At 35.4% G+C, this 22,152-nt stretch overlaps 1 protein-coding gene across 5 annotated transcripts; it reads left to right on the top strand.

The window, feature by feature from the left end:
- Window positions 1-8,731: 8,731 nt before the first annotated feature.
- On the top strand, window positions 8,732-21,856 carry Arrdc3 (arrestin domain containing 3). 5 transcript variants are annotated; one of them, XR_013437182.1, is made up of 8 exons: window positions 8,732-9,346; window positions 13,250-13,331; window positions 14,958-15,105; window positions 16,065-16,167; window positions 16,475-16,731; window positions 17,165-17,327; window positions 17,584-17,776; window positions 19,124-21,856. XR_013437182.1 is itself a non-coding variant. In XM_005315682.5 (8 exons), exons 1-8 carry the CDS (start codon window positions 9,067-9,069, stop codon window positions 19,178-19,180), a joined length of 1,245 nt encoding a protein of 414 aa, XP_005315739.1. In that variant the 5' UTR covers window positions 8,812-9,066; the 3' UTR covers window positions 19,181-21,856. The 5 variants fall into 5 exon arrangements, 4 of the variants coding, with proteins under 4 accessions (XP_005315739.1, XP_040128389.1, XP_040128390.1 ...); XM_005315682.5 differs by having other exon boundaries at window positions 8,812-9,346; window positions 17,622-17,776; XM_040272455.2 differs by lacking the exon at window positions 14,958-15,105 and adding an exon at window positions 9,732-9,780 and having other exon boundaries at window positions 9,216-9,346; window positions 17,622-17,776.
- The last annotated feature ends 296 nt before the right edge of the window (window positions 21,857-22,152 follow it).

Raw genomic sequence — 22,152 nt, 5'->3', positions numbered from 1 at the left:
TATAGCATCCAGATAAATATAATGATGAATCAAGGCCCATATTAATCAATATAAAATGTGTGTGTGTGTGTGTGTGTGTGTGTGTGTGTATGGAAAGTTTTATGAGAAATGGGATACTTGCAAAGCTTCAGAGAAATTCGCCACAAAACACTTCCCTAATTACCAAAGGAGAAAGAAAACCAACTTAAGAAAATCCTGACAGACACACTTAATCAAGTGTAGTAATGAGATAAATAAAAATTGTGTGTCACCTAACAGAATTCAATGAGAAGAAAACAGCAACACTTTGGAGATATTCCTGTCACAATCTAAACATTCTGCCTTTCTCAACTGTACCACAGAACACAGTGACTATTTTCTTACCTCTCTTAAGAATGGTAAGGAATGAATGCCATTCTAGGCATTTTAAAAGGAGATCCCCCCCCCCCGCCACAAAATAGATGCTTTGATAGTTTATTTTACATGTCATCTTAACAGGACCACAAGATGCCCAGATAGTTAGTTAAACATGATTTCTCACTGTGTCTATATGGATGTTTCTGGAAGCAATTAGCATGTGAATTGGTGGACTTGGTAAAGCAGATGGTTTTCCCCAATGCAGGTGAGCATCATGCAATATGTCAAGGGCCTGAATAGATCTCTGTTGCCTAAACCAGAAATCTAGGGTCATCCTTGGTTCTTCTTCCTCCACTACAGTATGCGTCCAGTTAACGTGCCTCTCCTACAGCCATATTGTCCATCCAGCCATACATCAAGAACTGGTGATTCCACCTGATTATTTTATTATTTTAAAAAGTAATGTTGAACATTTAAAAATGGAGATTTTTAAATAGTATATATTTCTAGCAATCAGTGCTTTATATATCTGATCACTGAACTAAGAACAGCCTCTACACTGAAACATTTGAGTGATTTTAATTTCTAAGATGAATATCATTTATATATAAATCAAAATATATCAAATAAAATATTATATAATCAATCTTTGAAATAAACCTTTATGTCACACATTTGCAAATATGCTCAGAATACTTAAAATGTCAACTATACCCTAAGTATGTTTAAAATACAAGTAAGCAATATTGCAAGTTTCATGTAGCTTCCCCTCAGGTGTTTTGTTCTCTGCCACAGCACACAACTGTATTTTTCCCTAGGGTCCACTTAACAGTAGGCTAACAGGCTTCTTGTTCAACAGTTTTAAATATAAGCAGAAAAATGCTAAAAGAAAATATGTTTTTAATATTATATCTGCCTTTTAACCACAGAAACTTTACATTAGCAAAAACAAGAAATCCTTATTTACTTTAACTGGATTTGGATACTATATCACAGTAGTGACACTGACAACCAGCATTCATTTTTTTTAATAATGATTTGAACTTATTTTTAATTTTTCAGTCTCATGTGGTTTCATGTGGTTACTGGAAAAATTACTCGTAAGATTCTACAATTTTACAATGGAAAATTGCTCAGAGATAAGAACCCATTATCAATCTATCACATAAACATTTATTGAGTGTGTATTATGTACCATGCTAAGTACCAAGCCTGTAAAAATGATTAACACTGCATATTAGATAAGACACGGAAAATGCCCTTGAGAAGTTTGGAGTATTACTGAAGAGATAATAAATGTACACACCACATTAAAAAAAAAAAAACTGTTAAGGAATAGGATTTTAAAGATGCTGTGAACCAAGAGGAGAAACATAATCTAAACTAAGCGAGGGACAGATGATACAGAAGCCTTCTTGCAGAAGGTGACACTTTATTGATCAAAATAAAAAGCTTACTGTACTCTTTTGCAGGACAATCTAGTGATCAAAAGCCCAGGTGTCAATCCCAACAGCACCAGTTCTCCTACGTAGTTAAGAGAACTTAGTAAAATAATGAATAAAAAGGATAGTGCTTATTATAAAATATGCTATTATTCTGGTTGTTAAAATTATAATCCCCTAACCCCTGTCTAATACACATATTTATCAATCAGTATACAATCTCACAGTTTTGAACTTGTTGGCCAATATATTCATGTCTTATACATTTCTAATTGAAAAAAAACAACCCTGCTTCATCCCCCAGGAACAACCCACTTTCCATCCTCCCATCCTCTGTAATCAACCAAGTTTCCCAAGCCCCTAAAAATCTTCTAGACTTCCTCTTATTACAAGACATGCCTGCCCCATGTGTACTTGTTGACATGAGCCTGACCCTGAGGTGTCCCTAGATGGTATAATAGTCACAACTCTCTTCTTACCCTTCTCTGTCCCCACTTCCACCAGGAGACAAGTCTCTTACTCTTTGCCTTCATACTACTCTCCTGATAGGTCTTCCTTTTTTGGTGGATTTTATATAATTCACTCCTAGCCAGTAGTCAACATTTCATTCCATTATTTAATCTGAAGTAACAATAAACTTTTTTGTTTTTGTTTTGTTTGTTGTTTCTGGAACCAAGGAACCAGACCCAGAAGCACTTAACCACTGAGCCCTTTATATTTTTATTTTGAGACAAGGTTTCACTAAATTGTTTAGGACCTAAGTTCCTGAGACTGGTCTTGAACTTGCAATCCTCCTGTCTCAGCCTCCCAAGTTGCTGGGCATGCACCACCACACCCAGCAACAGTAAACTTTTAATAATTTGAATTATGTGAAAATGAACATATAACAATAAAAACATTTATAAAATAAAACCAAGATTTATGCAGTCAGACAGAAAAAAAGTGATGTCAGCTGAGCACAGTGGTATATACCAGTAATCCCAGCAACTCAGGAGGCTCAGGCAGGAGAATTACAAGTTCAAGGCCAACTTGGGCAGCTTAGTGAGATCCTGTCTCAAAATAAAATAAAAAGAACTGGGAATGTGGCTCAATGAAAGAGCACTTACCTAACATGTGCAAGGTTCTGGGTTCAATCCCCAGTATAAGTTGGAAAAAATGATGTGATTAGAATCCAATATCACTGAGGTTTGTGAAAATGAGAAAGGTTAATGCTAGAAAGAGAAAAATGTATAACCGTTTGTTCTTTTCCATATTATCCTCTTAGTTTGTCTTCCATTACTATAACAAAATGTCTAAAACTGAGTTTTAGAAGTTACTCACTTAAGAAAGGCATTAAAACTTTCATGCAGGCTCCAACCCATCATCCAAGCATCCCTGTTAGGCCCCATCTCCCAACACTGCCTCACTGAGGAACAAAGGTTCTAACACTAAACTTTTGGGGAATACACTCAAACCATAGTGTCCTCCGAGGGTTCATGACTCTAATTTACAGTCATTCATTCCCTTGCAACATCTCCCATTGGCCATTTGTCTATATGTAAAAAGTTTCCTTCATTCTTTTGCAAAAACACCCAAGGGAGAGAAGACTACTCAGCTGAGTTTCTTCTGACATTCACCTTTCTGAGGGTTTCCACTAAGTGTCATCAAAACAGATCAAAATAATAATAAAAAATAAAAAATTAATTTAAAACTAAATGATTTCTCTCTATTCCAGTGGCCCACCAGAGAATGCAAAGCACTCATCATTTTTAAGAGCATAAAAGATATGATTTGGATGTTAAACTATTAAATAAAATTATATCTACTACAGCTTCCTATTTACAAGATTATTTTGGTTATTGACCAAAACTGTATTTCTACTTTGCAAAGATCCAGAACTGAATGTTTTCATCTGTAAATTGTTAAAAATTTAATTTTGTTGTTCATTTTGGATATTTTGCAGTGAGCATCTTTATGACAGCATGTGTACTCTCATGTCCATAAAAGTCTTCACATGTGTTCAAGTCCAACACAACAAAGCATTAAAGTCCTTTGTGCCAGATTCTTTACAGTGAAATAATTTGAAATTTTTACACAACTATAAAAACATTATGTGCTGGGGTTGTAGCTCAGTGGTAGAGCACTTGCCTAGCACTTGTGAGGCACTGTGTTTGATCCTGAGCACCACATAGAAGTAAATTAAATAAAGATCCATTTTTTTCCTAACAAAATTAGAAATTGAGTAGGAATTTTCCATTGCAATGAATTGATGTGGACAGTTTGTACATGAATTTAAAAAGATGTTTATGTTACAAAAGTAACAAATATACAACCAATTCATAGATAAAATGCATGATTTTAAGATTTAGCTATACCTAATCTGTTTCCTGACTCTAAAATAAAAGGAACTTTGAAACATGGAATTATGAAGGCTGTGATTCTCAGGAAATTAAACTTAAATCACTTCTCCTCCTTAGAACTCTTCCCTAGCAAATATATTTTTTAATCATAGCTACGTCCTCAAGTAAAATTCCCCCCAAACAGGAAATATAGTTAACATGAACACTAGATGGTTAAGGATGGGTAATGAGCAATCCTCTCTTACAATTTTTAAATTATGGTAACCTAAAAATATTAATTTAAAATGGCAAATAAAACAATTTTAGAAAACAAACTTCAATTCTCTTGAAAATAAACTTCCATCAAACAGTACTGAGAAGGTATTGGCAGCAATTAAAAAGTTTGGGGGCTTTATTATATAATTTATAAACCCCTATTCATCAACAGAAGATACAGATGACTCAAAGGGTAATATTCCCAAGTAAGACACTGAATATGAAGTAGCAGTTAGCCAAATATGATGTTTTTTGTTTTGTTTTGTTTTGTTTTCAGATTGAATGCTGGGGCACCCTACCACTGAGCTATGTCCCCAGCTCACTTTACTTTATCTTGAGACAGGATCCTGCTGAATTGCCAAGGCTGGCCTTGAACTTGGCACTACTCCTGACCTAGCCTCAAAAGTCACTAGGATTTCAGGTGTGCAACACCACCCCCAGTTCCAAATACAACTTTGATGTCAAAAACTGGGAACTAGTTCATTTTGTTTATACTTTGCCACTAAAGCCGGATGTCTATCAAAAAAATAAAAACATATAAAGTTGTACTTGGTTGAAAAATCACAAAATAGTTAGTAAAAGAAATTTAACATTTCTGTTTCTTCTTGCAGGCCACAGGCCAGATACTACTTGAACCCAATGAATGAACCTCACCCACTCATCTTCTGTGGCATAAGAAGTATAGTTATAGTTTAATTGGCAATGCTTTTTTATTTTTTAGTTACACATCTAGATGGAAATAACCAAATATTAACAGTAATATATCTTGGTAGATATAAAGATATGAGTGATTTTATTTTAGTCAGAAAGAACAGATTATCTGGTACTCATAATCACACAAATTATTATTTCTTAGTTGCATAAAATAGAGGACAGATTTGGTCTGGATATTATCACAAAATCTACAACATATTTAAATGTCTATTAAGTATGAAGAATGTAACAAACACATATTTAACTCCCAAATATTTTTTTAAAACTTATTCATTTTGCTAATTTTATTGAACATTTTATTTTTTTTAGCCTCCATGCCAAAGTCAAATTTTTTGCATTCTGATGATGTTAAAGGGTTCATGTCAGAGCTTCAAAATCGTGAAGTCCAGAACTAGGACTTAAAAACAAACAACAAAAACCTTAGTTCAACAGCACTCATGTCTGTCAGGTACTAATAAAAAATAAAGATTAATTCTGTATTTCATATTTTTTTTAAGAAACAAGTTCTGTCTACTGGTATGATTTTTCTTACAACCAAACACCAAATCTTTTTGTTGAGATGGCTTGCTATATATGTAGGTAAGTAGGCAGGTAGGTAGGTAGATACCGTTCAGTATTATAATACGTAAAGAACTCCAGACTTGGCAGTAATTTTGACATATTGCCTCAATACTATATATCTTGACAGCAATGATCATTTGTGAGTTTTTGACAGAGTTCTTGAGATTGGTTTCAAACTTTCAACCATAAAAGTAGGGTTTTGATTCAAAATCAAGAAACTACGATAAAAAGTGATTTCTAATTAAGCTCAGAAGAAGCCATGAAAAGTAGAAGAAAAGCTAATTATTCTGTCCAGTGGGAATTTTATTCAGTTGAACCAACTGAATCTACTGGAAGGAGGAGAAGAAGGAAAAAGAGATAGCATAGTAGTGGGATGTTGTTCTGGGCACAAAAAGCAGCATGTAACTGCACACTGGCAACAGCAAGACTAGCTAACAAAGGGGACAGAAGACGTACTTGACAGGAGTACAGAGAATTAGCAGATGAGTAGGAGGAGATAGCATATGTAATGTAGGCTGGGATGCAGTAGGAAAGAGCCTTGGTGGTAAAGATGAATAGTTTAAATTTAATACAAAATACAATGAGGGCCCAATGAAGCAAGCTGAGAAACCCTAGAGAATGGCTACAGCACAGCATTTCCAGCTGTCTAAAGGGTAGATCTTTAGAGAGGGAGTCTGGAAAAGGGGGACTTTTTAAAATCATGAGAGAAAACATTCAAAATTGGGCCCAAATGTTATTTTTTGTTATTTTAGAAATGAAAAGATCAACAGGCATTTAGAGGTGCCAGAATTGTTTGTTTCTTGGGCTTACATTGTTTGAATAAACACAGGGAGGAAAACAAAGTAGAAATAACTCAAGTTTAGACACTTGAGAGTCATACATGACCAAATCTAAAGTAAAGAAAGGTGATAATGAGGGTAAATAAATAGGATCTTACACGCAAATGACAACAGATAAAATTTTCTTGGCAACTTTTCAGTTACTAAAATGTTTTAGAAGAAACAGGAAAAAAATAAAGAAAAAGTATCAAAATAAGTATGAAAGACAAAAGCTTCAAGCACAGAAAATAGTGAATTATCCAGTAATAGGCATGATTAATTTCTTAAAACAATTTTCCAAACTACAAAATTTATTAAGGTTGTTTTTATCAAAGTAATTCTAAACTACAAAATTGATTAAGGTTGTTTTTTATCAAAGTAATTCTAGTGTAATTAAATACTAATTCTTATTTTTTCTGACACAGGTTACATTTTACTTTGAAAAAAATTAGTAAGAATTCAGCATTGTAAAGTAGCTCTCCATAACTTAAACATGTATTTGGTAATGAACTTATGTACTCACTGTGTACTGTACTTTTAACTTTATTCCTTATTCAATATTTGAAAGCCTAATAAATATTATTGACCATATGCTGAGGAAAAGCTGACATTCTAGCAAATTCACTACTTTTACCACTAGGGGGAGAAAAAACACAAGCAGTATATGTTATCAAAGCTGGCACGAGGTCCCAGGTACCTTACCTAGATTTTCCACCAGGTGTCAACCAAGAGGGAAAAGGCTATTTCTTCCAAATAAATACTAAACTTCAAATTTTAACCATACCAATCTGAACCAAAAGATAAATGACTTGCCTACTAGTTACTGTTTGCCTATTTATGTTCTAGATATACTGTTGAATTTAGGATAATGAGTTGTCAACTAAAATTAAATAAAATTTAGTTTATTTTGAAACAAACAGCAGGACCAATGAGTTTAGTTTATTGGGACTCTCAGACTCAACCTATCCAAATATACTATACAGAACAATCTAAAATGCTTAAACATGGACAACTAATATTTTTCCAAAGCATTTTTGGTCAAATATATAGTTCGAGATTCGTAAGTTTTTCTTTCTAAATTTCTCTTATGATGTGTTATGTTGATTGCCAGTAATCTGAGTTTATGTCCTTATACTCTGAATCCAATACGATGTGAGGAAGGCACTTGCTATTTTTTACCAAAACATTTACAACGAAATGAGAAATGCACCTATCTTTTGTAGAATGAGAATCACTATGTTGAACCATCCGAGGCTCTCCGCTGAAAATGAAGTTTTACAGAACTGAGTCTCATTTATATCCCAAGACATACTTCTTAAAAACCATCCTATATGCTTCACTAATTTCTAACAAAGACTGTTCGGTGTTGTTATAAACATGTCAGCTAAACCACCATGTCATACTGCCCCTTATAAGGTGGTACATTTTGGGGCCGAACTCTATTCTTACTCCCCGTGGGCACAGGAGTTGTAATTGTCATACCCTGCAAATGAAACCGTAGGTGGCATCTTAAAAAAGGACTTTTTTCTTCCTTCGAGGAAGTGGGCAAGCCTTTTCTCCGGTGTCATCATGGAAACAAAGTTTTCTTTGTTTTATTTTCTATCTAGAGGATGGAGAAGGCAATTAAGAGAAAAAGCAAAGCCTATTGATCTGATTGTAGTTTCTCTTCTTTTGGAGTATTCTGTTTTAAGGCTTCTTTGGCCTCTGCTGAGTTCATTTCGATCCTGCCTGCAAAGTTCTGTTGTTATTGTTGTTTTTAAGAAAAGGAAAAACCTTAGTCAAGAATGCTCTTGTCTATGAATAATATTTGCCTGGCTTTTATTACGTTTTCTTTTGAAATTCGTTAGCTTAAACTCAGCAACCAGCCGCTTGCCCAACCGGTTTCTCCCCTTCCCCCACCCCTCTTCACACAACACTTTTTCCTCCTCCGATCCAGGCAGCTGGTAAAACCCTGCAGTGCCGGTAACGCACGCTTCGGGCTGGTCACTCAGCAGTTTAGCCTTACTTGGCTGTGCAAACAGTTCCCCACCCAGCCCTAGTCCCTTCCCGGCCGCTCCACCATTATCTTTCTATTAGAGTGTGCTCGGTAAAGGGTTCCAGATAGCATGTCGAGGGTTTACGGTAGCCTGCCTACCAATAGGAGCCCACAATGAAGAGAAGTCAGGTTCTGCCTCCCGGCAGCGCCACTGTCTCCTTCGCCAAGCTCTGCACCTACTGTACCCGCGAGCGAGCTTGCGAGCCAGGGAGCGAGCGTGCCGGCCCGGGTGGGGGCGCGCAGGGAGGGCGGACCGCAGCCGCGGCGTGCGCGTGCGCACTGGGGTTGTTTTTCACAAAGCTGCTCTTAAAGTGAGCTGGCAGGCTCCAGCCGCCCGTCTTTGTAAGGAGACCACTGAGACGAGCAGGAGCGCGGAGCAGCAGCCTCTCTGCTGCCCTGACTTTTTAAGAAATCTCAATGAACTATTTGTGAAGAATCACTGATCCTGCCTGCATGGTTTTTGCATGGCAAAGACATTGATCAGTGTTAAGTGAAGATCACATTTTATATGCGATCTTGACTTTTTTTTTGTCTTACATTATATTTTTATAGATTTTGTTATAATCATGGTGCTGGGAAAGGTGAAGAGTTTGACAATAAGCTTTGACTGTCTTAATGACAGCAATGTCCCTGTGTATTCTAGTGGGGATACTGTCTCAGGAAGGGTGAATTTAGAAGTTACTGGAGAAATCAGAGTAAAATCTCTTAAAATTCATGCAAGAGGACATGCGAAAGTACGCTGGACTGAATCTAGAAACGCCGGCTCCAATACTGCCTATACACAGAATTACACTGAAGAAGTAGAATATTTCAACCATAAAGACATCCTAATTGGGCACGAAAGAGGTAAGTTTTTATGTAAGTCATTAGACTAATTTTTTGGGGAAAAGTACCTTTTCGGTTTTCTCATTTAATGTGGTTCTTTTAGCGTAACAGCAGTTTGATAAAGATTAGCAAAGTTGGAAGATTTTGATTCTCCTTGACGTTCTTCATGTGTTAAGCCGTAATGCATGCAGGCATCTGCAAAGTGACTGCAAACTGCACTTATTCAACTACCTCTATACCCAGCTTGGTCTGTGCCTCTGCCATACGCACTTGTAATCCATTTGCATCTTACTTAGAAATTCAGCTTAAATCCGGTTCAATAATTTTACTAATATGTTTTCAATTGAATTGCAAAAAGCTGCAGCACAATATTAGATTGTTTTTTTCTTTTACTTTACAACCTTAGATCTAAAAACTGATCTTCAGTGAAGAAGTGAAATAACATTTTTAAGAAGGTCAGTAGATGTGTTTCATTTCAATATTGACATGCAAAAGACTTTTAAAGACTTGATCATTGTTCTTTGATAAAGGGTTGCCCTGGCTTATTTTGACATATGGTTATCAACACCCCACGTGTTTTTTTCCCTATTCTCTCCAATTCCTTCAGAAATTTACACCAAGCATTCTCATTTTAAAGGATAGTATCTGACATTATAGTAGGGATTAGGTCAGTATACGAAGCCATTCAGGGTCAGTAATTTTCTTTTCCAAGCATCATGTCTAACTTCGGAACGTGCATTCAATGAAACCCATGCCAGTTAGATGGAATTGAAAAGTATATGCACGTTGGATTTGATTTTTGGTTATAAGAGGGAGATAAAGGGTTGTCAAAGGGAGAAGGGGTCCTGAGATTTCCAATCTATTGTTTAGATGGTTACATTGTGGAAATATAGGAGACTCTAAGCTTGTTTTTCTAAGTTTCCACCCTTTGTTAGAAGCGGTTCAATCCTGTTTCGGACCAGTTCTGGGGGGTGGTGAGGAGGGGCGCTTCTTCTGCTCTCAGCAGATTGGTTACACGCGTCAGGTGGTGGCGATGACTTAATTCCTAGCCCAAGAAGAATATAATGTTAAAACTGGTTATGTAATTTTTGTGCTTCTCTTTTTTAATGCAGCATTTAGTTCAAGTCTTGACGATTTTACAGAAAGGAGAGAGGCATATTTTTACCTTCTTTATTTTATTAAAAATGTATGTCCTGGTAGAGTGCTAAGGCAAGTGAGAAATGAAGGATGCTTACAGCATTAAATGCATTATTGTGAAATTTTAAAGGTGAATTCAGTTTAGAATTTTCATAGTTACAAGGTACTTTGCATCCTGTAATAATTTCAAGTTAATCTCACAAGGATAACACCAATAAGTAATGCAAATGCCTAATGACAGTCCTGGCATTTGTTAAAAAGTGGACACATGAGTTTGTGTTTGAACCTTTCTGGAAATTGCAGCCTTGTATAAAATGGGTGAGAAGAAACAAAGATTTTTCTTTTAAGGAGTTGAGACTTGCAATGGAAAAAAAAATAGAACAGTGATTTGTAGGAAAAACTTAATTTTACTAATTTCATAATGGTTTCATGGTAAAGAAAACTATCTGCCCCGCACCCCCACGAGATGCCCCCCAACCCCTGCAACGCGTGGACATGATCTTAGCCAGGAATAGTTTCAATGACTTAAAACTGGGAGCTCTCAAACTAGCCTGGTAACTGAGACCCGCCCCAGTCTCCCAGTGATAGGCGGAGTCGGGTTTGTTAGCCTGTTGCTAAGGCGATGCCAGGCGCTGATTGGATTGGGCACAAGCGGGTGGGGAGAGTGGGCTCGCGGTGTCTGGGGCGAGGCTTGGAACCGGCGTGCGCCGGTAAAGGTCCCTCCAGAGCAGCCGCCTCCTCTCGTGTTCGCCTTCGTTCTCGGGCTGCTTTTGGCGCCCGGTGCTCATGTCATACTGTGTCCTGTTGTCCTTTATGGCAGCTTGCTTGGGACACCCCCCCACCCCCCGAAAAAAAAACGATTAACATTTCAGATGCAGAAGCTCCCACCGGCCTTACAGGTGCCAAATGGCCTTGGGCGCAACTTTAGCTGAAAACCCCGTTAAGAGGGACTTGGGTTAGGAAAAAGAGCAAGACCCCATTTTCCTGGGTGAAATGGGTCTGTAAATGCTTGTTTTCTCTTCTTAGCGCAAACAAAGCGTGTTTGCACACCTGTCCCGTCCCCAAACAGGCTACCCTAATTTGACCTGGGGGGGATGTCAGTGGCTGTCCAGGAGAGGGGAAACTATTTCAAACATCGAAATCTGTGTAGGGCCTTAGGGGAATATCTCTTGCCCCTTATCCCTTTGTTCCCCTAAACCGTGGCTCCCTCCCCTTCACCACCCAGTTTTCCCTTGCCTTTACTGTAAAGGTGTCAGGGTGGCCCAAGCCAGATCGAACCGGTCACCGGCTGGGGCGTGTAAAGCGGAAGCGCCGCGCCGCAGTCGCCCCGCCCCCTATCCAGCAAGCTAGGCTGCGCGGGCACGGGCGCGAGCGCCGCGCGACGTATGCCGTATGTATAGCGGAGCGCGCGTGCTGCGGAGGCGCGCGGGCGGGCCGGCTGGGATCTGCTCGCGCCGGTTTAGGCCGGTCCTCTCCTGCTCCGGTCTAGTTCTTGATTGACAGCCAGGCACTTGTTTACCACGGCGCGGCCCGCCGTGGCTCGCCTCAATGAGACTGCTGAGCTGGCACAAAAAGGAAGCAAGAAGGGAAGAAAGACAGAGGAAGACAAACTTTGGGAGCCTTTCACGGAGAACGTTATCTCAAAGACCCCCAACTCCCCAGCTAGTTTTCAGTGCTGAGATCTGTTCAGGGGAATTTACCCAGGGAACAAGGGAAATAATCTGTAGACATAAGCGAGTCCCAGTGATTTCGGATGAAAAATCGATGTGTAGGTGCTTTTCCTCCCATCCCTTTGATATAAGGGAAGCATCACATTTTTGTGTCTATGTAATACTTTGGTGAAGAAAAGTTAAATAATAGTCCAGTTTTTCCTTGCTCTGGTAGCTAATTATAAAGGTTTCTCCATCCAGAAAATTCTTTGTGTAATTGTATTACCTAGTCGAGGCTAAAAGTACTGTTTTAATAATTGAAAACCTCTCCCACATTTTTCAGTAATATATTTCTTCATGCCACTTAAGACATAATGCATTTGACCTAAAGAAATTGATTATAAAATGAAAGGTCATTCCTTATTCTAACAACTGGAAAGTACCTAATTATACTTCATTTTTCAAGGATATTGAACAATTTTGTTTCCTTGTTGGAAGGCATCTTTTTAAGTCCTGTCCTTTGTGATGAAATAAAGTATACTTTGTGTACATGAGATTTAAGCTATTGCTAGGAGTAGGACAACATGAGTGTTGAGTATTGTGATCAGTCTAGATCAATATGGAATTATTTTCAGCTATGAAACCAGCATTAAAATCATTTTTTAAAACTCCAACATTTTTGATACTTTTCTAGTGGTTTGGGAGTTGTGATATGTATATTCCATTCTGTAATGTCAGTAGTATTCCCTCCAACTGACATACTTTAAAATTTTACATGAACAGTCTTTTTCATTTTATATATTATAGTCTTAATATTTTAAAACAGTTGGCAACAAAGGTAACTATGATTGAAACTTGAACCTATTGTTTAGCATATGCTGTACTAGACAAGGATGCTTTGCAGTTTGGGTCATTTAAAAAAAAAAAAAAAAGCCTATAGGGTACAAGTATTTGTTTATTATCCCCCTTAACAGGACAGATGAAAGTGAAGGATTTTTATTTTATCCAGAGAAGTGGAGTGAATTAGAACTCAAGATTCCAAAGCTTATGGCCTTAATTATCTTATGAGCATCTTTAAAGTTGTACCACCTTGAGTTGTGTTAAACATTTAATTATAAGCTTTCGTTTTTTGTTTTAGATGATGATAATTCCGAAGAAGGCTTCAATACTATACATTCAGGAAGACATGAATATGCATTCAGCTTCGAGCTTCCACAGACGTAAGTATTTATAAGTAATAGGCATTTTTTATAGACATTCATTGTCAAAAGCAGTCTTAAAATTAAATATTTTTAATTTATTTTTATTTTTAAAAAAAACCCTTTTCATTACAAAAACTGGCTAGAGGAAAACAATATATTAAACATAAGAAGCTATTTTTTTAGTCTGTGGCAAAATTATAGAAAGCAAGCAGAATTATTAGTATTCTGTACCAATGTTTGTGAGGTTTTTAAAACATGAATAGTATTCCATTTAATGAGAGTGAATGGAAGATACCAATCAAATAGTAAGCAGTTTATAAATACTTGGTTTAGGGCTGGGGATGTAGAGCACTTGCCCAGAGTGGTTGAGACCCTAGGTTCAGTAAATTTGGAAGGTAAAAATAAAAAGGAATAGCCTAACTTCAGTAGTGATATTTATATACACATTCATTAGCTTCCATCCAGAGAGCTGTTAAGAAGGTCACATAAGATATTATGACCTGCACTTGAAATAGCTATCAGAATACTTTAATATAAAGCTTGGAATCTAGTATACTTTAATAACAAATTATTGAGAAAGATTATTATTTTTTTTTTTATTAACACCTTTTAACAGAGCTTAAAACCTGAAAACTGGCACTTGTACTGATTATTCTGGAGGATAAATTTAGATTACATAAGCGTTTATCAAGTGCCAGGTGAACATAATTCTGTATTTTCTTAATTCTAGTATTTGAGTTGTTAAATGTAGCATTCATAAATGTTTTTCAGACTATTATATTTAAATACTCTATTTGTAAACCAGTCATTTAACATAAACTCTAGAAGACCAGCATGAAGTATAAAATTTAGAAATACTGTATTTTATTGCTCCATTATATGTTAATGTGATAGTCTAAAATGTAAAAAAAAAAAGTGAAATGCATCTACCAGTCAAAGCTAACACTCTATCTTATAAATAATTAAATATTGTGTATTTTTAATAAAACCTGAAAATTGGCAGAGTTCAGAAACAGTCCTTATTTTGATATGAATTTTTTTAAACCTTAGATAGTAAAGTTAGAAAATAAAGAAGAATTAGAACATATTATGTGAAAGCAGTTTTTCAGACTTCTGTGGACTTATGAAATCTGAAATTTTTGAAACTATAAGGACTATTCTAGGCATTTTCTTGGACCTTAATGAGTTGCTATAAAAAGAGGTAAAATAATTTCTTGCTAATGAGAAATGGAGAACTATAGGGAATTTGGTCTGAATGTTTAGTGTCTAGAATTGCTCAATAGAAATAGTTAAGCCATTCTTAACTTTATTTTTAAACTCTTGACCTTTGCAAGAATTGTTTATCATACTTTCATAATTTTGCCACTAGCATTAAAAGTAGCCTCTTTTTAGTTTAAAGGGATTGTTATTCTTCTGGCTTTTTAAGGCAGAAATTTCCATGATATTTAGCTATTATCCATTGTTATTTGGAAATAAAAGTTTTTTTCCCCAGTGACTTATCCCTTTGGAAATTTTTTTAAATCATGGATTTTATACCTCATTGGTACATAAACAGTACAATGTATTAACACTTCTATTCTGACCTACTGTATAATTCTTAGAAAGAGGTATAAGATTAATATATTCACTTTATATTCTGCACAGACCACTTGCTACCTCATTCGAAGGCCGACATGGCAGTGTGCGCTATTGGGTGAAAGCCGAATTGCACAGGCCTTGGCTTCTACCAGTAAAATTAAAGAAGGAATTTACAGTCTTTGAGCATATAGATATCAACACTCCTTCATTACTGGTAAGAATTGACTGAATTATTCATTCTTTGTCTTGACATATAAATACTAAATAATGATCACCTGAACTACGGAATTTTTATAACTTTAAAATAACTTCATTTTTAAATTTCATACATATGTATATTTTTAAATACAAGAGGATACAAACTGATGAAGAATATGCTCATATTTTTATACTATAATAACTTAAAGTAAATTTAGAAGTAAGACCAATATGTTGTATGAAATAAATCTGTTCCCTGGATAATTTTTAGTGGAAGAGGAACAGTGATGTCATTAATTATAATATTACATAATTGGAAATATCATAATCTAAAATTTGTACTTATATTGAATCATTCCAATTAGGGATAGTTGTCAAATGATGGGGAATTATCACTTTCTTGAAAAAACTTAATTCCTGCTTAAAATGAGTCTTTTAATGGCATTTTTATGAGATTAATTCAAATTTGACTTCAAAAACTTTGGTTTTTAGCAAATGATAACATCTTTAAAGCAAACAAGAATAATCCTTAAAAATGGGCAGTTTCCCCTTTTTTGCATATGATTTTTACATTCTCAAAGAAAGATGTTAACATTTGGATTATAACCAAGTTCCTTTCTGTGCTGCTTTTCCTTAAGGTAGTTTAAATAAAATTTGGAAAGGGTTTTTTTGTTTGGTTAGATGTTTTAAATTACTGTATATGTAAATAGATGGGCTAAAGCTATGGGATACTATGTTAATTAAGCCTTTTGCCCTTTTTTCATTTAATTTGATAGAAATTTGTTTAAAGACAAAAGTAATGGTATATGCAGAAGCCAGGAGAGAAAAAAGTACATTTGGGTGCATGGAAAAAAAGCAATAACAAAGTGACACTATTAGTTGTTAAATTCTCCAAGAATTAGGATTATATTTTCAAATATTTTGTTATTTTGCCATTTCATACATTGATTTTTTTTCTCAATTTGTTTCTTACAGTCACCCCAAGCAGGCACAAAAGAAAAGACTCTCTGTTGCTGGTTCTGTACCTCAGGCCCAATATCCTTAAGTGCCAAAATTGAAAGGAAGGGCTATACCCCAGGTATGTATGAGCTTGATCCCCACAGAAAGTGATCTTTTTTCACCTAGCTATTATGTGTAAACTTATAGTATTGGTGTCAAATAGAAACATCACATCAGTATTCTGTAAAATGACAGAAATTGCACTTACCTAGTTTCTTTTCACAAATTAGAAAGTAATCCCTTTCATACAGCTACTGTGTGAATGAGTCAGTCATTTTCATGAATTTTAAGTTACTTGCTTACTCCAAGGACAGTTCTTCATCCATGTTAAACCTTCTAACATTGAGTCTACATTACGTTGGTTTTTTTTTTCCCTCTTTCTCTAGGTGAATCAATTCAGATATTTGCTGAGATTGAGAACTGCTCTTCCCGAATGGTGGTGCCAAAGGCAGCCATTTACCAAACACAGGCCTTCTATGCCAAAGGGAAAATGAAGGAAGTGAAACAGCTTGTGGCTAATTTGCGTGGGGAATCCTTATCATCTGGAAAGACAGAGACGTGGAATGGCAAGTTGCTGAAAATTCCACCAGTTTCACCCTCTATCCTCGATTGTAGTATAATTCGTGTGGAATATTCACTAATGGTAAGTCTAGATTTTAAGAGGAGGGCTTTTTTAAAAAATTATAAAGTTATGTAGAAATAATTTTATCTTAGATCTAGAATTTGATTTGATTTTTTGTGTGCACGTGTGTGCAGTATTGGGTGTTGAACCCAGAGGCAATCTACCTTTGAGCTGTATCCATACCAGCCTTTTTAAATTTTTTTTTATTTTTTTAAGACAAAGTCTAGCTAAGTTGCTCTGGTTAGCCTCAAACTTGTAATCCCTCTGCCTCAAATAGATAGGAATATTAGGCATGCACCACCACTACTGGCCTAGGATTTGATTTTTATATTTCATACATACAAATATGTAGAAAAACTGAAAAGGGAGCGGGAACCTCTAATAATATTAAAACTGGGTTATTTGTGAAATCACATTTGTTATTCTAAACTTAATATCTCTTTTCAATATTTAGGTATACGTGGATATTCCTGGAGCTATGGATTTGTTTCTTAATTTGCCACTTGTCATCGGTACCATTCCTCTGCATCCATTTGGCAGCAGAACCTCAAGTGTAAGCAGTCAGTGTAGCATGAATATGAACTGGCTTGGTTTATCTCTTCCTGAAAGACCTGAAGGTAATAATGCCCATCTAAGTTTAACCGATTAGTAGTAGTAATAGTGTGTAGTAGTAATAGTAGTAAGAACTTCATTTTGCTTTTGTTATTTTATGACCCTAGATAAATCTTAATCTTTCTTTAAAGAGTAGATGTATGTACCCCTAATGTTAAATTTAAACTGATGTCTCCCTAGCTTTAATTACCAAAAAATTATTATTTTGCTTTGACATTCTTTTTTAATACCTACTATTCTGTGTATTTTGACATGCATAAGAACATGCTGTTCGAATTGCGTGTATCTTTTTCCTTCAGCACCACCCAGTTATGCAGAAGTGGTAACAGAGGAACAAAGGCGGAATAATCTTGCACCTATGAGTGCTTGTGATGATTTTGAGAGAGCGCTTCAAGGACCACTGTTTGCATATATCCAGGAGTTTCGGTTCTTGCCTCCACCTCTTTATTCAGAGGTAAGAGCATCAACTTGAGTATGAAATGGGCTGGATTTAGTATTGCAGAGTTTAAAAAATAGGTTTTGATTATCATGATAATCAAAGAACAAATAATTTAGAACAGGAGATTAAAAGTTATTAGGGTTGTTGAATTTACTAAGTTTGACACAGAAGTACTTATGACTATTCACTTTTTATTTGGAAAAATAAGATAATGATCTTACCCTCATTGAATTCATTTTTTGTTTTGGGGGTAATTTTGTATTTCAAGCATCAATAGAAAAAGTGGCATTTTACAAGCATTAATTGAATATGAGAATTTATCTTACTCCTCATGTTCCTACAATTTAATTCTTGTATATTTTGACATTTGTTATAGGGTAAAGTAGTATATTTCAAAATACTTAAACAGAATTCCTACACTGGTATACTATTTTTATCTACCTCATCTTGATGGCAGTTAAGCAGTGAACATGAATAAGCTTTGTGCTTAATGGGAATAAGTTCATAGAATAGTGAGAAAAAAAACTTGGAACCAAATATTATATCAGCAATGTTAGGAATAAACAACTCAGGAGCAGCTTCTTGGGCCTTGAGAATTAGGGAGGCTTCTTAGAGAAAAGTTACTGTTAGGCTGTTTCTTGAGGGTGAGTGGTCCCCAAAAGGTGGGAGAGTCCAGTTACATAGGAAGAACAGTGGATAAAGGGAAGGATGTAAGGAACAAATCCAATTTTAGGATTTTTCAAAATGACGGGAAAATGTGCCTATGGTCCACATTTTTAGTACCTCTAAGATTGGTCTAGATATCCAAAATAATGTTGTAAATCACAAGACTTAGCTTGTTCTTTGGATTACTGGAGTTCACACCATTGTTTTATAATGAAATATTATATAATATTTTATACTCTTAAATTTAGACATGAATTGTTTTTACTCTTAGTACTCTTTTTTTTTTCTGAGTGCCTTAATTGAAAGAGTCATTTTCCTTTGGGTGTAATAAGTGATCCTCTTCATTCAATGATAATAGGATATTCAGAATCTGTTCTTCAAACTTTTTAATTGGATGTATTTTTTTTCCTATCCTATTATTCTAGTGCATTAGAATTTCTTTAGATGCTAAAAATGTTCTGCCATGTGTTCAGATCATGGTAATACACTTTCATTCTGACATTTCAGTCTTACTAGGCAAGTCAGTCATTTGTGGCTTGATTTGAGGATTCCTGGCTGTCCGGGGAAATATTTTAGAAGAATGACAATCTAATTCGCTTGTAACTAATTCTTCATAAAATTCTGCCTCCTCCTTTTTTTAGAATGAACTTAAGATAGCTCATCAAATAACAGTAAATGTTTCCCATTGTTTTCTAGATTGATCCAAATCCCGATCAGACTTCAGATGATAGACCATCCTGCCCCTCTCGTTGAAGGAACACTTGGTTAAATCAAGTTGATGTGGGTTCCGAACTGTATCTCTTCCGGCTGAGGACAGAGAAGTATCTTGGAGACACGTTTTCAGAGGAAGTGGAATTGCTTTTGCCCAGAAAAATGGCAAATACATGAAACAACGAGTGATCATGCTTCAGAAGCCTACAGCAACATTCTGGGACTGCTCCGATATGCTTGAAGATCTAAGCTTTTCTTCTTTAAAACTGGCACATACTAAGAGCAGTCATCTTTAGCCTATGGTCATACGTGTCAAGACACCATGTTGTAAAGAGGGATGATTTCCTTCTTTTGATTTGAAAATTTGCACATGCTCAATGCTTACATTGTGCAGTTCAGTGTCACTACAGCTTTTTTTTTTTCCATTTAAGCCAGACTCTTGATACTCTTTTAAAACTTGTTGTGGTCTGCACAACAAGGAACAAAAGAAAGCTTTGAAAAAAAACTTTAACATGAAAAAACGCACTGACTTTTTTTTTTTTTTTATTTAATATAGCCTGGACTTTACCTGCGTATGCACATGCTCAGAATTGTCCTACTAGGCTGACCATGTATCACCTCTTCAGCTTGGATCCTATTGTGGATTTATTTACAAACATCAAATGCCTTCAAGCCAATCCTTTTTGCTGTATGTTTTGCAGCCTACTGTAGTAGATACGCAACAGATATGTGGGGAAAAAGAGATAAGAGGAGGAAGCTAATAAGAGACCTGTCAAGATTGTAGAACTTCTTGATTTCTTTTGAGAATTTGTTGCCTTTCTACTATTACAGCAAAGCAGCATTTTGTTACTGACTGCCTAAAATCACTTAATCTCAGGTGAACGCATCACTTGCCAAACTGTTGGAATGCTATTTGTGTTTTGTTGCACTGTTGAGTTTTTTTTTGTTGTTGTTGTTTATTTGGTTGGCTTTTTGGAGAGGGAAATTTGGAAACGGGACATACACAAAAGTGATAACCCACCCACATCCCCTTTTTGTCATTACATACAAGAAGAAACTAGCAGAGTTAAGAATGGAGTATAGAAAGGCAGTATGGCAGGTACCAGCAAAGAGTTAAGGGCTGTTGCTCTTAAAAATTAGTATTTTTATTATTATTTTAAAAATAGTGGAAATTTTCCAGCCACTGGGGAGAGGAGGGAAAAGTACATTTATTTTTATACAGAGTTACTTAATTACCTCCAAAACACATATGTTGGAAATCATTTTTGCCGATGCAAAGTATTTTAATGAGGATATATATATGTGTGTGTATATATCTCACACACACACACACACACACACACATATATATATATATATGATTAGAGTTCAATTTATACATTTGTTATCCTGGTCAAGTTGACAGTATAAAAACCCAAGTTTATTCTAAAAGTGTATAACTTCACAATTAAAAACACTAGAATGTTTGCTGGGATGATTTTTTTTTCCATTATCTAAAAAACAATTTGCTAAATATGAAAAGTTATTCTGATGAGTATATAGAGAGAAAAGAGCAATCACATCAGTAAATCCTAGGTTTTATTAAGTAATTTACAGTTGGATCATAACATATACCAGCATTCATGATAATATTTAAAACCGTAATCTGAGGTACTAAGTGTACTGAATTTTTTTTAAAGAAGGAATTCAGCTGTGATGTTTTTCATGAAAATCAGCATCTCATATTGCAACATACGTGTGAAATGGGTATATATATCTTACCATTTAACCCCACAATTAATAAAGTGGCTGAAAATAATAGTAACTCTGGCTTGGTGCTTGGTTAAATACTGTCTTAAAGCTTCATACAAAACAAATAGGCTTTTCCATAAGTGGCCTTTAAGAAAACATGGAAGACAATTCATGTTTGAAATAATGCTGACAGGGTGAAGAAAGCCCAGTGTAAAAATGAATCGCGTTTTAAGTGATTCGGTTAAAGGGTTTGGGCTCCCGTAGCAAACAAATACTAGATAATAAGGAAATGGGGGTGAAATATTTTTTTACTGTTGTTAAATCATTTTGTGAATGTCCCCCTCAAAAGAAGCTAGTGGAATATTTGGCATAAAGGGCATTTGGTGGTTTTCATTTTGTTTGGGGGGAGGGGGTTGTCAGAAAATCCTTTTTGTTTTCTCTCTTATGTATGACTGACTAGGGAACAATTGTTGATATGCATAGCATTGGAATACTTATTACCACGTACTCTCACAAGTAACACAAGAAGCAAGAATGACCAATATTGTGATAATTGGCACAGGATCACAAGATGTGATAAAATTTTGAGTTTATAAAGCTTTATCAAATAAAGTTTTATTTTCCCATTAAAGTTTGTCTCCCTGTCATTCAGAGGCATTACTTTTTTTTTCCCCCCTAAATATTGGTCAATTCCTAATATAAGATGTGAGGTTCACAGTTGTATTCCAGTATTCAAGATAGATTCCTGATTTTTCAATTGGGAAAAGTAAAATCCAAAATGTTAGCAAAACAAAGTGCAATATTAAATGTTTGCTTTATAGATTATATTCTATGGCTGTTTGTAATTCTCTTTTTTCTTTTTTTATTTGGTGCTGAATATGTCCTTGTAGGCTCTGTTTTAAGAAAACTATGTGGGAAATGATTTAATTTTTCCTATTGCTCTTCCTTGTGGAAAATAAAAGTGTTTTTTTTTTCTTTTTTGTATAATTGTTTGGAGATTTATTTGACTCTTGATCGTTTTAGTAACACTATACGTCTATACGTGCAAACACTATTAATATCAGCTATTCTAAGAATTATTTCTATATCTGAGCTAAAGAAAGAACTGAAAGGAATTTTTATACTAATCATTGTTTTACTTATAACACTATAGAAGCTTTTTATAAAATGTGTAAGATGTATGTACATAATTTTCATTCTTAAATAAGAACCAAATCTAACCAGGAGATTTTATTTTCAGATATTAATTTTCTCCCACTATGATGCTTGTCAGTCACTGTTTC

The sequence above is a fragment of the Ictidomys tridecemlineatus genome, chromosome 1, assembly GCF_052094955.1.
Source record: "Ictidomys tridecemlineatus isolate mIctTri1 chromosome 1, mIctTri1.hap1, whole genome shotgun sequence".
NCBI classification, from domain to species: Eukaryota; Metazoa; Chordata; class Mammalia; order Rodentia; family Sciuridae; genus Ictidomys; species Ictidomys tridecemlineatus.
The sequence above is the reverse complement of the archived record's forward strand: the minus strand, read 5'-3'. Positions and strand labels throughout refer to the sequence as shown.